The 14,907-nt window shown below is 43.0% G+C and overlaps 2 protein-coding genes across 3 annotated transcripts in view; one reads left to right on the forward strand and one right to left on the reverse strand.

The window, feature by feature from the left end:
• The window catches only part of RALGPS1 (Ral GEF with PH domain and SH3 binding motif 1), a 114,269-nt gene that overhangs the window by 43,485 nt on the left and 55,877 nt on the right, over positions 1-14,907 (forward strand). For both annotated transcript variants that reach the window (XM_053472483.1, XM_053472484.1), the window contains exon 9: positions 1,491-1,617. In XM_053472483.1, the coding sequence (XP_053328458.1) occupies positions 1,491-1,617 (127 nt within the window). The remainder of the gene's footprint in view (positions 1-1,490; positions 1,618-14,907) is intronic.
• Positions 6,688-14,883, reverse strand: ANGPTL2 (angiopoietin like 2). Its single transcript, XM_053472485.1, has 4 exons — positions 13,962-14,883; positions 8,171-8,364; positions 7,496-7,766; positions 6,688-7,325 (listed from the first exon to the last, which is right to left on the reverse strand). The coding sequence occupies exons 1-4, from the start codon at positions 14,773-14,775 to the stop codon at positions 7,126-7,128; spliced, it is 1,479 nt and encodes a 492-aa protein (XP_053328460.1). The 5' UTR covers positions 14,776-14,883; the 3' UTR covers positions 6,688-7,125.

Below are 14,907 nucleotides of genomic sequence, written 5' to 3' on the forward strand. Positions count from 1 at the left end.
TACATTTTTGTCTAAGAACATTTTTAGGCGTGTAGACGCATTTTTAAGGCTTAGCAGGCCGGCCGAGCCAAAAGCTGAGGCAGTGACAGAAAGTTCAGTTTTCCGTTCTGCTATTAAGCTTTTCTCTCTCTCTCTCCTCGGCACGTGTTTGTAACGTGTAACGGGGACCCGAGCTCCGTGTACAAATACCCAAATATCACATGTTACAGCCAGACATTCCTAGGAAACCTGGCCTCCGAGGTGTTAATTGGGGAGCAAAATTCTTTTTTTAGGCAAAATTTAAAGCTGCCGTCCCACCTACGCTGCCAGATTAAACATTTTCTAACTGAACGCAGCAGTAGAACCATCCCTCTTCTAACGGTTGAATTCCCAATCCCTCACCCTAAAAAAACATATTTAATCAAACAAAATGTCGCCTCATTCATAATTTTTGCTGGCAATCCTTAATTGTCATGTGACACAAAAGCAGGCACTGATAGGTCGTTGCCGTGGAAACAGAAACATTCTTAAACTTCTGCGGTTGAACGTTCCACGGAAAGAATACAATGGGGGTGCAGTTATTATTTTTTTTAGTGGAACAGCAGCTTTAGAATATATATATATATTTATTTTTAAATCTAATTTTCTGATTTTAGTTTGTGATGAAATTTATTTAATCTAATGTATTCTTCTTGAGGGAAACCCTATAATTTAAATATTAGACATCAAACACGGGGGGTTTATATAAAAATTCTTTGACGCTGGTTATTATGTCTCATCTGTCATTTGTGATTTAATAGTTTGGGAAATTAGCTGAGGGTGGGGAGAAATAATATGTTTTCCATTAATTCCAAAGTGTTTGTGTATCTGTGATCGGACTGTTACTTGGATATATATGTCTGTGATATTTTTGCCAAAATACTAAAAAAAAACAAAAAAACAAAAAAAAAAAATGTTCTAAAACAAATATTTGCAAACAGATAAAACAGAAAAAAATCATTAAAATACTTGAGAAATTCTGCTTTTTTCTTGCATTTTTATTGCACATAAATAAGTGTTTTATGATTAAATTTGACTAAAGCTTTACGGTCGACAACATTACACAATTTTACAAGGATAGAAATGGGCTTTAGTGAAACAGAACATTCTATTAAATATGTCATGGAAATGTTATGTAATCCGATTTACTTTATATGGAAGAATCGCATTTATTGGAAAGTTGCATAAAATTGCGTGGTTTTTAATGAAAAAAAAATGTGTATTTAATGGTGACGATTGGCCAAAAATAGTCACCTTTTCTTACGCAAGAGAGCTTTTTTTTTTAATAAAATGATAAATGATTCCTGGCAGAAGTCCTTGTTCTAGCAGCGGGTGACTCTCCGACGTCGATTGTCCCTTTAAGACCAGACTGATTATTAAGATATCGGTTTACATCAGTGGGTTATTTTTGTGATGTCATCGAGCGGATTCCATGACACTTTATTAACGGTTTCTCTCGATGTCTCTTGTAGCTCTTGAACCGGAAGGACAAGACAACGTTTGAGAAGCTCGATTACCTGCTTTCCAAAGAGGACAATTACAAGAGAACGCGGGAATATATCCGGAGTCTGAAGATGGTCCCGACCATCCCTTACTTAGGTAGGTGGCCGGCAGAAGCTGGTTCTTCATAAACGCCTGATCAATGTAATAAAGGCTCTGTGATCCTCGTATTAACCCCGTGGCTTGTAACACGGCCGGGAATTCTCGCGAATATCTTCCTATGCAAGTACCATTATAATGTAGAACTCATGAAACCTAATTCTTGCGTCTTATTGTTGGGTTGGGACCGTTGCTTCATGTCGGCGTTCACTCGTTCTACCTACAGGCCTAAGGCTTTCATCAGCTTCTCCTTCTTAAATATAACAAGAGATGGCATCAGCCACATTGTAGCATAATCGCCAACAGTCTATCCCACTCTGCCAGGCTGCCCCTTCCTTGTCTTCTTAATGTTTCAATGTGAACTTGGTATTCTACATGAGTGATGGTTGGACCTCCATCCTGTTGAGATGTCGGCCAGGTCAGGCCCAAGCAAAACCAACAAGGTTGACAGCTGCTGGGAAGTTCCATGCAGAACATGCAGAAAACCATTAAGAAAAAAAAATGTGGTTTGTGTACGGCCTCCTTTACTGTCTCTAAGAAGTCGTGGGATTCTGCTGAAAGGGAAGATGTCCCCCCCCCCCCGGTCTAAATGAAGGGTTTCTGCAGACTTCAAACGCCTACGAAGGCCAAAAAGTGGTAAAGGTTTTGTTAGGGGTTTCTGCCAAATGACAGCTTCTTGTTTCTGAGTCCGGTAGGAAAACCCTTACATCAGCAGAACCGCGGTAACCCCTGTCCCGTAAATTATACGTTTTGGACGGGGATTGATTTTCCAAAACCGCAGATAATTGCAGGTTTTGCGGGTTTTTCTTGTGTGAGCGCCGGAGCTGTCGTAGATTTGTCGTAAATCGCCGGGATGGATTTATTCTTTTTGGTGATTTTGGGATTTGAGGGCGTGATTTCATATTGAAAAGCTCTGCGGAGAAGGATTTGGGACCCGGTGTCCCTGTTGAAATAAACGTGTTTTCCCCGCTGTAGGTAGAAGTTCTCCATTCAGGACGTAGAAACGAGATTATACGTGTCAGCGTAACGAATGATTTCATCTTGATAAATTGCCTTTTTTTCCAGCCACAGATGTTATTGATGTCCAAACGTTCGTTTGATGAACTCACTCTTGCGTGTTGTTGCCAATGAATAAATGGCTACGGCCCGATACATCGTATCTGCAATTCACAGCTCAAAAGATCTTATTTATGACAGCAGAACAAAGACACTCGGCTCCTTTCCAAGTCGGGCTGCTCGTTCCCTGCGGCTCGTGGGGGTCTCGTAGGAGTCTTGTCCTGCAGAACTTTCCAGAACAAAACACATTTCACGTTTAATCCGGGCTTGACATCTGTTTCCACGCGGGTCTGACGCTTGTCAGATTTCGTGTCTTGGCGATATTTTGTACGATGTAACAAAGAACACACAACGAACAACGAACACGCAACATTCCATCAACTTCTTCATCTGAAAACACTCAATGTTCCTAGTTTAGTATACATGTTCTGGGGAAACGCTTTGAAATGATATCGTCTATCGCGGAGTATTCTAAAGAGGCTCTTCTTAGATATTTCAATCTAAATCTAACCGAACAGCCAATGGGAGACGGGCAGGCAAAGATTCCATCTCCCATTGGCTCCTCTCTGCATGCACGATACATTGTATAAACCAAGGTTATTCTAGAATTATTAATTCTATATACTTATGAAAACTTAACTTCCTACTTCCAAGTGAATGTTAATACTTAAAGTTTCATAGGTGGGACTGAAAAGGCACAAAATCCCAAATTTTGCTAATTTCCCAGATTTGAGAATTTCTGTATCTGTGTATATATATATATATATTTATATATATCTCCCTGAGCAGCTGCTTCTTGTTAGTGCCGTCATCCAGCCTCGCAAAGTTATATTAATTGGTAACACAAAATACAGATCTCCGACTCTCTGATCATTTAAAGTCCTTGACTTTAACAATTTGATTTATTTACAGAAGGGGAAATCTCCTTTCCTCTGAGCTAAGAAGACTTGGACGCAGAAGCTTTCTCTCAGGGTTATTACGAGATGTCCTGGGTTTAAAAGTGGGCCAAATCTGCCCCGATCCAGGATATATAGGCGCTATTGGAAGAATCCACAGCTTGTTGTAATGAAAGTTTTATATATATATATTATATATATATATATATATATATATATATATATATATATATATAATATATTATTATTATTATTAATATTAATACAATTTCTATTTCTTTTTTTTATTTAAAGTGTAAGTTTATTACAAATCTAATTTTTTTTTTTTTAAATAAAAAAAAAATGACTTGAACCTTAACTTATGAAAGGTTCTTCTCCGGAGAGACACTTCACGTGACAGAATATCTCGGTGTATATACGCCGGCGGCGTTAGCCTAAACGTTTGCCGGATGAAAGGAAAGTTCAGCATCTTCCTCTTGCTGTATACAAGCTGTTAGTTGGGAACTTGATTCTCCGTTTGGTAGAGTAAGAAGCCAAACAGAAATTCTGGGAACCGAATCAAAGTCTTGGATCGTGGGATTGTCATATTTTAACTCTGTGTTGCTAGAAAGCCCTTTAATATCATAGTCCGGAGACTGCTGACCGGGTCACATTTGGTCAGTCTTAGCCTTCCTGTCTTGGGTTCCGCGTCTTCTTGCCGGGTCCCGAATGCTTGACTTGCGCCAGCCTCGCGGGGATGTTCTCCATGACCCATAATTTTCTTTGTTTTGTTTGTTTTAAAGTTGTTTAGCAATCAGAGACCTTAATAACCGTATCCTTAGCCGACCCGGCCGGATGTAACCCACAACGGCAATATAACTTACGACCGTAACCCAATAAACGCTTTTCTATACGATATTATAGGATGAAAAGCAATAACTCCGGGCGCAATTAGAGATTCCGCTCTCCCTGCCAATAAAACACTTTTATAGCTCATTATAACAAGGTCTTCTCTGTGACTTTTGAATAGAAATGATTCTTTGCTCGAAGGAAGGGATGGGGACGAAGAGGTAAACGCTTAATGGGACCCAGCGACTACTTAACCGCTTGGCCATGACTGCGAAAATAATAATTCTGTAATTTGTTGTCATTTCCAGCCAATATTGCTCTGTAAGATTGATGGTTTGAGGTTGGCTGAGTGGTCTCATCAATTATAGGAATTCGCCACTTTTTTGTATAGATTGGGAGGTCTTGAAAACGCTCTTAATTGGAAACATGCCCTATGGCGTCTTCACGGACTCCATTAAAGCATCTTCTGTTCTCCGGTTGACTACTGAGAACCTCGTCATAAATCTTCCCGTTCCTTCTAGGAAAATCCCAGCTGTCAAGGAACTTGGTAAGTGGCCCTTTAGGGATGAACACGGTAGCTTTGAAAGTCACCCGATACGTTTCTGGAGACAGGATAGCGCTACTTATTCCAGGACTGGAATATTCCGATGAATCGACCGTCTCGTCTCGGGCAGAGACCGGTCCAAGTCACCTACTGTTATTAGAACTTCTCCACCTCCATCGTAATCCGAGACCAACGCTAACGTTCCGATTAATTAACACGTGCCAACTATTACAGCAGGGAGATCGCTTCTCGCCATTCATTAACCTTTTAATATTCTCTCAATGCTAATAGTATTAATAATAATAATAAGAATAATAATAATCATAATATATATTATTATAGGAATCTTCTCCTTCGATCTCCTGTTTCCCAGCCGTTTCTCACCTTGGAGCTCTAAACCTTAAGAATTATTAACAAAAACACAAATTAAAAGCAAGAATTTTTTTTATTTTTTTCGTACTTTATTTAAAAAAAAAAAACAGCATAAAATTGCCAAAATGGTGGGAATAGTACTTTTCTGTTATTGCCTTTTTTTTTTTTTTAAGAAAAACAAATCTTTACGCTATTCTAAAACATTATTTTCTTCCGGAAAATGTATCGTGGCTTTAAAAAAACACAGAGGATTTGAACGCAGGATTCGGAAAAAAAATCTGTATTTGTACCAAATCAGAGCCTCAAGCTGCCCAACATATCGGATACAAAACGGAAAAGATTATTTTCCAAATGTTGTCCAATATTAGGTTTTTTTCCTTATTATTTCTCAAATCTGCCTTTCAATGTGCAAAATAGGGTAACAAAAAAGAGGGATTTCCATTAAAATAGGGATCTGAACCTATTATTTTTTTTATATTATGTTACATATATCATGTTTGCCGAGCTAGTTATTATTACTGCATCTTATGGCTGAGCCTCAGCAGAGTTTTCACATAGAGGCCGATGGTGAAAGGAGCCCTTTGTATATCCAATTGTGTCTTTAAGTAGGGTTTCTGTTTTTTATTTTTTTACTCTTTTTGCGTATTTAAGGACCTGGAAAACTTTTAATATTCCCAATATTCGCCACCCATCGTTTGCCTGCAAAGGTGGATAGCAGGGGCCAGGTCATTTCGCCATGGCAACCGGAAAAATAACTTGCAAAAGTGACTTTAACATTTGTGAATACGGAGAATAATGGTGTGTGTGTTTTGACTGCAAAAATATATATTTACATAAATCTCTAAATACTGTACAGGTAGGGTGTTTAAAGCGCGAGGTGTCCTTCCCTGATAAAGGTACGTGTGTATCAGAGGTCACGTTCATTGGGCTAACAGAAAGATACAGTACAATGAGATTTAAAGCACTTTGAGATCAAACTTCTACAAAAAAAAAACCTGTTCAAATATCGATATAACGGGAAATGATTTCATCGCTGACAGCTGGAATTCTGATACAGTGATCAGCTCTCCATGAATGGTGTGCAGCGTCACCAGCTATTCCATATCCCAGCTCTTCCCAAAACCCAACCTCGTGAGAGGACTTACTGTTGGTGTCAACTATGGGGGTCCAGTTCTCCATTGGGGCAGGTAAAGGGTACTTGGCCCCCTCCCCCCCCCAGTCCGGGTATTAAACCGCTTACCTGCTGTACCATAACCATCTCACCATCTCACAAACCCATCGGTTGGAAATCTATCATTTGTCTCGCTGTCCTGACAGGCCCTCTTTTTACTATTTTGGGGGTAAGTGTGAGAAATAAAATCTATTTTTTTTAAAAAATCTGAAAAATTTACATTTATACGAGTTTCCGCATTTCAGTTCTAAGCTGTCATTGGATGTTTTCTCCTGTGTCGTTCTAACCCAAAGAGTAACGCTACATTCTATTGTACATTCTACTTTATAGTACGTTGACCATAGACCTAGCGGGGCATTGTCGATAGTTACCCCCCCTCCACCAGTGGCCAGTGGTTCTGTAAACTGGTTTTGATTTAATGAATGGTTTGTAGTAGAGAGATATATTCGGCGATCCCGGTTTGTCGGATGAAGCGCGATGGACGCGCCTTCGCGGAAATGTCAGAAAGTGTATGGCGTTCACGGACGAGTCTGTGCAGCTCTAGTAGAAGACACGGTCCTCAAGCCCTTCCAGTACCGGTCGTACAATAATACCAGCACTGAAAGGGTCTTTCCTTTTCGCGTGACGGGCTGAGTTTATTTTCAGTGAAAAGTGTTCGGATTGGGCCTGATCATCATAACCACCTTCTTTAAAGAGTACGAGCCGCCTCGGAATTCCGCCCAGTAGACGCCGTCTTGATAGCGGCTCCTGTAGTGTCCTCCTCGGTACCAGACGCCGTTGAGGTTGGAGTGGGCGCACGCGTTGTACCACCATCCCCCCTTCTGGTAATGAGCGCAGTTACCTGGAAGAGGAATGCACAGTGAACGAAAGAGGCCAACAGACCAACCGGTTAAAGCGCGCATGAAGTTGTTGATACATTTTAGAACGTTCCAGTTTGTAACTTTGTAACCTGCGGACTGCATTCTATGCCATGTTGATGCCCCGGGGAACCTGCGTGTTCTTGGCCCTTACCTGAGTAGACGTCGTGGTCCCTGTCCAGTGTGGTGAACTGCTTGCCGTTGTGCCAGGTGAAGGAGTCTCCGGCGTTGCCGTTGTACCGGCCCAGCCTCAGCTTGTAGTACTCGCTCTCCGGCTCCAGTCGGAAGCTGGCGTACTCTGCAAATACTTTGCGCCCCGACCAGTCCTCCATGGTGACGAGCAGCTTGTAGTTGGCCTGGTTGGTCAACCAGTAGATGTTCTCGAGACCCAGCCAGTACTCTCCGTCGATGTTGCCGAAGCCTTGCTACACGGAGATAAACAGAAGTCGTCTTAGCGCGGTTTCACGCTCTTCGCTGTAAGGACCGTTTCTAGGAGTCTTATCGCCAAGCTGCCCCTTAGGAGGTCTCCAGTGAACAAAGATGTCCTCGTCGCTAATTGGGTGAACCCTTCGATATGCATTACAAGACTGAAGCTGTACACATCTCATATAACATTTCCTAATTTATGACCTTTCACTACATGATGGGCAGCATCTCCACCCCCAATTACTGCACCCAATTGGCCCGACTAGTTTGGTTTAGGTAGAACTTTTGTTCTGTATTAATCCCACCACCCCTGCTGAAAGGATGTGCCGTGTACTCATTATCTGAACTCATTATCGGGGTGGGCGCTGCCGCCATGGCCATTCTCGTATCAGTTCTCACTTACTTTATAAGTCTCCCAGTTCCTGAAGAAGTTAACAGACCCGTCCAGGCGTCTCTGGATGACGGTCCAGCCGCCGGGGTCGTGCCTCTGGTCACACCACACCTGCATCAGTCTGTTTGTGTTCTCGGGCTTTACTAGGTAAATGGTGCTCGTGTCGTGCCCGTCCTCCATGGCCTGCAGACAATCTTTCCATGGACCTGAGAGCAAGCAAAAGGGAGTCAGCCGCCATGTCTTATCCAAAAACAATACGGAAAGCAGGTGTGTCCGTAATAATAATAATAAATCCACTTTATTAAACATTCAAACAACCAAGTTAAATACAGAGTCCTGCTGAGAATTCTACGGACCTCCTAGAAAAATAAACACCGCAAAAAGGTAGTAGATAAGCGGAACAGCCTCCCAGCAGAAACGGTAGAGGGGATCTAAACATGCATTGGCATATGGCCCACAACCAAGAACTGGTTAAAGTTTGAGTCTTTACACCAGGAAAACCCGGCAGACTAGACGGGCCGGATGGGGCCGATCTGCTGGCAAACTCTGCTTTTCGCAGGGATAGCAGGAAGCCGCGTGAGCATTTTGGGAAAGATCCCATTCTTTGCCCCGCTTTGCAGAAACTACAGGCGATTCGTGAAATTACAGCGTTTAGCAGAACGGCCCCATGGAAAGTCGGAGCTCGCGCCAGAAAAAACATCGCAAAATGAATCAAGGTGCGGGTAGAGACACCCGTAAACGAACAGAACAAACCACTAATAATGTTCTTTTCCACGCAGGAGCGAGTTCCTGCCGCAGAACTAATTTTAGCCTCGGACCCTCCGGGCAGACGCTCTGAATCGCGTTATACAGCGAAATCCCGAAAAAGTCCCAAAACCTCCCGAAAGCCACCAGCCTCGCATCCATCCGGTTTTTGGGGGCGAATGCAACTTTGTGACAACTTTGTTACTATTTAGTTACTTATTGTAACAATTTCTTACACTTTCCTTTGTGTGCAAGACGGCCCCGACCTGAGGCTGCTGCCCACCGGTGACATTTTATAACGGCTATATTATTAATAAAAAAATAATTATAATTAATAATAATAATTACATATAATTATAACTGAATCCAAATACTTTATCATCAGAGTCCTTACAGATGGGACTTTCCTGGTAATCTCGCAAAAATACTAATTATTATAATTTTTTATTTTTTTGTTTTATTTTATTTTTGCCTATTATAAAAAATTGCTTTTTGTGCTGAAAATACAATAAACACCCTAATAATGCAAATGGATATTATTATTATGGAAATATATGCGAAAAACCCCGCAGGAGGTATTTCCGACGTTTCCCGTCTGATCAGAGAAGGGCATTAATTCCATCGTCTCGGTTACTTCATCCCCCCCCCGGGCATGTGAACCCCCCAACAAGCCGCTCGGTTTAATCGCTAAATGAATCCATGATGTAGAACACAAGCCCGGTTACTGTTGCGCTTCTGGAAAAATAATAAAAAGGCGCAGCTGGACATATTTGTTCGTTGGGCTCCGAAAGGAATAATAAATTCAAATAATCTGAAAATAATTTTTAAATATTTTTTTATAATGAAAAAAGATGTTTGCGTTAAACTTTACTGGATCGCTACATTTAATTACGGGCGATAATATATATTTAATTTTCCCAACGTGAGCGAAACACATGTTTTATTCTTTAGAATTTCCATGCTTTTTCTTGGTTTTTGGTGAATTTTTTGGGAAGTTTCTCTTGGAAAAAAATAAAAAAAAAACCTACCAGGATAATGATGTATTTTCCCTTTGAAATAAAGGAAACGCAAGCAGCTTGTCGTCTGCTTCCCTCGCAAGCGATTATTTCCTTTTAAGAAGTAAACGTTTAAAGATTGTGCGTTGATAGGCGGCCTTTGGAAACAGAAGCCGCCTTTATGGCCGACGACGCGGCCGGGAGTCAGGAGGACAAAACTCTTTTCTGTGTCTCCGAAGCCGAGCGTCCAGAAGGCATGGACGTCCCGGGATTCATTACAGATTAGAAAGGTCAGGTTTCCATGGATCACGTGAAACACGCAGGGAAGTCGCACAGCGTAATACCGCAGCGAGCGGCCGCTTGATATCTGCCACCCCGGCTGAATGCGTTTCGGAAACAGAAATGGAAACAATTGTAGCTCAATTTGTTAAAATTTGGGTTTTTGTTTCCAAATCATTAAAAAAACATTACCAAAAAATATTCAATTTCAGCAGATTCCTAAAATAAGTTTTCAAAAATATCGCTTTGTTTCCCTTTTAACCCCAGTTGTAGTTTTTTGCCCCATAATATAATGTTTTCAGGCAGCTGCATATCAGCCGTTTGTATGATTCTCTCTCTGTTATCTGATCCCCGATCTATTAAACCCCCCCGACTTCTTATCATACTGCCTGTGGGGAACAATAGAACGGCTCAGTCTTAATCACCAACAGGACTCTCTGACTAATGGAAGTCTGTGGAGGAACGGAATTCATTAGCATTGAAGTGAAGATTTTTAGGTTGCTTTGCAAATAATCCTAAAATGTATGACCCTCCCGGTGTTTCTCGGCCCCATGGTCAGCACCTTAGGGCCACAGTCCTTCTACCCTCCCACAGGCTTTTAGGCTACAGAAAGCTCCGTGTCTCGCTAACTTTATGCCATTGGAGAGATTTGGCTCACTGCTGCAATTAAATATTCAAGTAGAGGCGTCGGGTGCTTTACAGTTAAAAAAATTTTCTTTATTGAAGCCCAAAATATTAAAAATAAAGAATATTAAATTTCCCTAAAGTTCCGATTTTTATGTGACATCACTTCCCTTCTTCAGAATGGATTTCACCTTCCCAGACACATACTGTGGCCTGAGATTTGGCAGGGAATGGGTTAAGGCATGAAATTAACGCGATAAGGGCGGCTCTGTTTAATTGCGTTTTGGCTGCTTTGCATCTGTTCGGCCAGGAAATCCATCGCACAGTTTTGGCTCTCGGCCCCGGGCTGCTGTTTGGCAGAATAACATCTGTCGTTCGGCCTCCGCAGGGTGACCTCACAGAACCGAATGCGGGCGTTGATGTTTTGTTCCACGTTACCCGTTACATTGTATCCACATGCGCAGAAATGTATCCCCCAGAGGACACAGGTGCAGGATATAGTGTGGGAATACTGCTTGGGCTTTTCCTGACCAACACGTTCATATGATTTAACCCATTAATTATATTTGGGGGGGGGGGTGGCTAGAGGCGTGTATGGGGCGGAGCTTTCTCCAGACTTTTTAGGTGACTTTGTGCCCTATTTCTGGGTATTTGTGTTACTGGGTGAGGCCTTTAGAAGAATAATGAGGTTTATTGACCCCATTTAATTTATAAAGCCGTTTCCTGCTGTTTCTATACACATTATCGGGGCTTTTAGGGCTGTACAACCCTGCGATCCCCTCATACCCAGCAAACATTCTGACCTCCTAGAAAAGAGGGGCATCAGGGGGGGAGAGAGGGGCATCAGGGGGGGGGGAGAGGGGCATCGGGGGGAGGAAAGAGAGGGGCACATGGGTTTGGGGCACAAAGAGAGACTAATTAAATAGGGGCACATGTAAGATATGCATAATTTTGTTGATGATTTGTTGAGATGATGTCACTCACTTCTTTCTGTGAAGTAATGCACGTGAAATATATCCTTTTTATGAAATATTTCTCGTCTCCTTGGTAGGCGTAGTGTTGCAGACATTTTGCAATGAATGGTCGGTGTCTCCTGTTGCCTGCCCGCTCCGGGTCTGCTCTCGCACGTCTCCCATTTATTTCGAGAGTGTGCGCGAATTTGGCCGCGACCCAAACGTTTACCTTTTTGGAGGCCAGGACTGTACCTGAGAAGGTTTCGGAACATTCCTGCGTCGGGGTTTCCATGGAGGTAACAAAACAAATCCTACCGCTCCATGGAATGGAGAGATGAAGGTGGCGTGCGAACGGGGGGGGGGGAATGTGGGCTCAAGGTGCCAAAGAGCGTCACGCGTTCCAAACGACTACATAACACATCTGGGGAATTCGTCATGTGTGTATAATGTTTGCGTGTGTGCTGAGTGTTTTAATTTATGTAGCGATTAAGCACCAAGGATTATAGACCCCAGCCATAAAAGTTTAGGGGCCACATTATTTTGTCTGATTATTCTGATGAGCCCCATGTCCGATATGGAGTCCTACATGTGTGTAAGTGTCACGCGTAACCTTATCGTCCAATTTTGCTGCCCCCAAGACTGTCTTACAGGAGAGAGACGTCTTAAGATGCTGATCGTTCTGCTTTCCCTCGGCTGGGCAGCGAGTCCTTTACTATGTAGGAGGTAGAAGCACAGAAAAGGCTTTACCTGCTAAACGCTAGCAGCGAGAGCCGTCAGAAACGCTAAGTGCACTTAAAATACTGTGACCGTTTACTTAAGAAATAATTACTTACCGCTCTTTTTTTAACAGTTTCTGCCAAGATCCTCGCCTCAGTACTTAGAGTATAATTACGCTGTCTAATTAATTCTGAACTCCGGTTGGTTCCTTGCGACCGATGTTTGTCTTCTCAACAAGCTGAGAAGAATGTTTTCCTCTTGCGTTATCCGTGAGGATAATGGAAAGTTCTCTGGGATCTGGTAACGCTAAATCCTCCCGCTAAGTCTCCATTCGTCAAACTGTTACAGCCAGGTGCCCGTTTTAAGGCTTCCGTGCCTGACGCTCAGAAATACGATGTTTGACAACTAGCCATCTCGATTAGAAGGTCTCGATCAGCCCGTTGCAAGTGCGGCCGTGTTTCATTAGGAAACCAGGACAGTGTTTGCTACGATGTATCCTAGTATGATGTCAGAAGCATCTCCTTGGTGGAGTCTCCTAAATCTCCAAGAACTGGAGTGGAAAGACCACCAGCCGGGGTTAAGTATTTCTCTCATCGCCTGTGAGATTAGCAGGGACTCATTTTTAGGGTAGGGACGTGTCAGGCTGTTAGTGTGGTATTGGGTATGGATAAAATAGGGTATTGTCCAACCTGTGACCGAAAATCCCTCAAAATAACCCCCATGTCTGAGCGTTGGTAGCAGGTCTGCCAGTCAGCCCGACAGTCACACTAACCCATTGCAACCAGTAACATGCCCGAGGCAACCAGTCCATGCCTCGTTTGTGACAGTCGAAGTATTGGAGTTGCCCAATCTCACTTCCATGTATCAAGCACCTCACATCTTTCTCTATGCAGACCGTTATGTCATGCTTCTCCCCTCCCCCCCGTCTATGTATTAATGCAACACACAAGATTCCATAGTGCTATTACACTACAGGCAGTGAAAATCAGCAATAACATTAAAATTGACAATATACAAAATTGACAATAAGATTAAGGTATTGAGGCATATACTGGTACAGAAGGAGTAGAGGACCTGGCCCTAGGAGCTTACAATCACTGTTTGTTCCGGATTTCCATATACCTCATTGGCTTCTCTGTATATATTCCTGATTACCAGGTCCGCGCTCACTCTGGATCTGGAATGGAAGCTAGAAGATATTTCTATCCCCTTGACTTGGTTCTGGGTTCATCCCTAAGCTTCACTCTGACTCTTCTCTGGCTACCCTGACCTTCATCCACTAATATATTTTCTTTTGCCACATTTAAACGGGCATTAATCACACACAAGGAACAATGACTTCTTCAGAACCTTGTCATTAAACTCTCGTACTTCAGGGACCAGAACATCTTTTTAGAACCTAGCATTGGAACGCGGCTCTTTCCGATGATTCTTACTTAAATACCGTTTAGACAATGCTTGGGTCGTTTTACAGACACACGAGTTACTCACCGGACGGCTTGTCTGTTGATGTCGGGATGCTGGTGACTGTTGGCATGGTGGGGAGGGGAGGCGGAAGGACCTTTAAATTCTGATCTCCTTGAATCTCATTGGTTGATATCTGGTTGTTGATGCGGTTGTAGTTTGGGGGCTGGAATACCTTGTTGGGTGGTTGTTGGGGTGGAGGTTGAGGGATCGGCTTGGTCTGGGGCAGCTTCCGACACTGTTCTTCCAGCTGTGTGATAACTATTGACTGGTTACTCGCCAAGGAGGCTAAATGTTGATATTTGTGTTCTAGGTCCTTGTACTTGTTAGTGAGCTGCAACATTTCGGCCGTTTGGTTTAGAACCTTGTTCTCTAGCTGAGAGAGCTCCAGAGCGTTGTCCCTCTTCCTGATAATTTCGTGGAGGAGCTGCATGTAGAGCTGCGTCACCCTGGAGTTCATGTTGCGGCTCTCTTTGCGTAAGAGTTTGACCTCGTTGACGATGCCGCCGTCCACCTCCACCAGCTGCTGCAAGGCCTCGATCTGGCGCTTCTGCTTGAGAAGCTCGCTGTTGAGAACCTCTATCTCTTGCTTGTGCAGCCGGCTTTCGAAAACCGTTTCGGGCTCCTTGGAGTTGACGCAGATGGCCCCGGTGACTTTCTGCTGGGGCACGATGAAAGTGTAGGTGCATTTGTCCTGCGTTTCCGCCGCTCGTTTCTCCCTGTTCATGTAAATAAATTCCTGCTCCGTACCTTCGCTGTTCTCAAATTCCTGTGCCTTGCTCCCATCGCTGCTCCATAAAGACGCGGCAAGGAGAAAGAGGCTGATCCTAACAAAAGTCATTGTTCTACGGATGGAATTTCCAAACACCTGGAATAATCTTCGTCTTTCCACTTCTGGAAACAAAAGAGACAAATTCCCAATTAATACAATGTATATAGGATAACGCCAACTGTCCAGCATGAAGCCCAACGC

The sequence above is a fragment of the Spea bombifrons genome, chromosome 8, assembly GCF_027358695.1.
Source record: "Spea bombifrons isolate aSpeBom1 chromosome 8, aSpeBom1.2.pri, whole genome shotgun sequence".
NCBI classification, from domain to species: Eukaryota; Metazoa; Chordata; class Amphibia; order Anura; family Pelobatidae; genus Spea; species Spea bombifrons.

Excerpts from the sequence above, each read along its gene's own strand:
- ANGPTL2 (XM_053472485.1), bottom strand. The coding sequence starts at position 14,775 with ATGACTTTTGTTAGGATCAGCCTCTTTCTCCTTGCCGCGTCTTTATGG. Across the intron at positions 8,365-13,961 it reads ATCAACAGACAAGCCGTCCG|GTCCATGGAAAGATTGTCTG; the intron begins GTGAGTAACTCG and ends GCTTGCTCTCAG. Across the intron at positions 7,767-8,170 it reads GGAACTGGGAGACTTATAAA|CAAGGCTTCGGCAACATCGA; the intron begins GTAAGTGAGAAC and ends ATCTCCGTGTAG.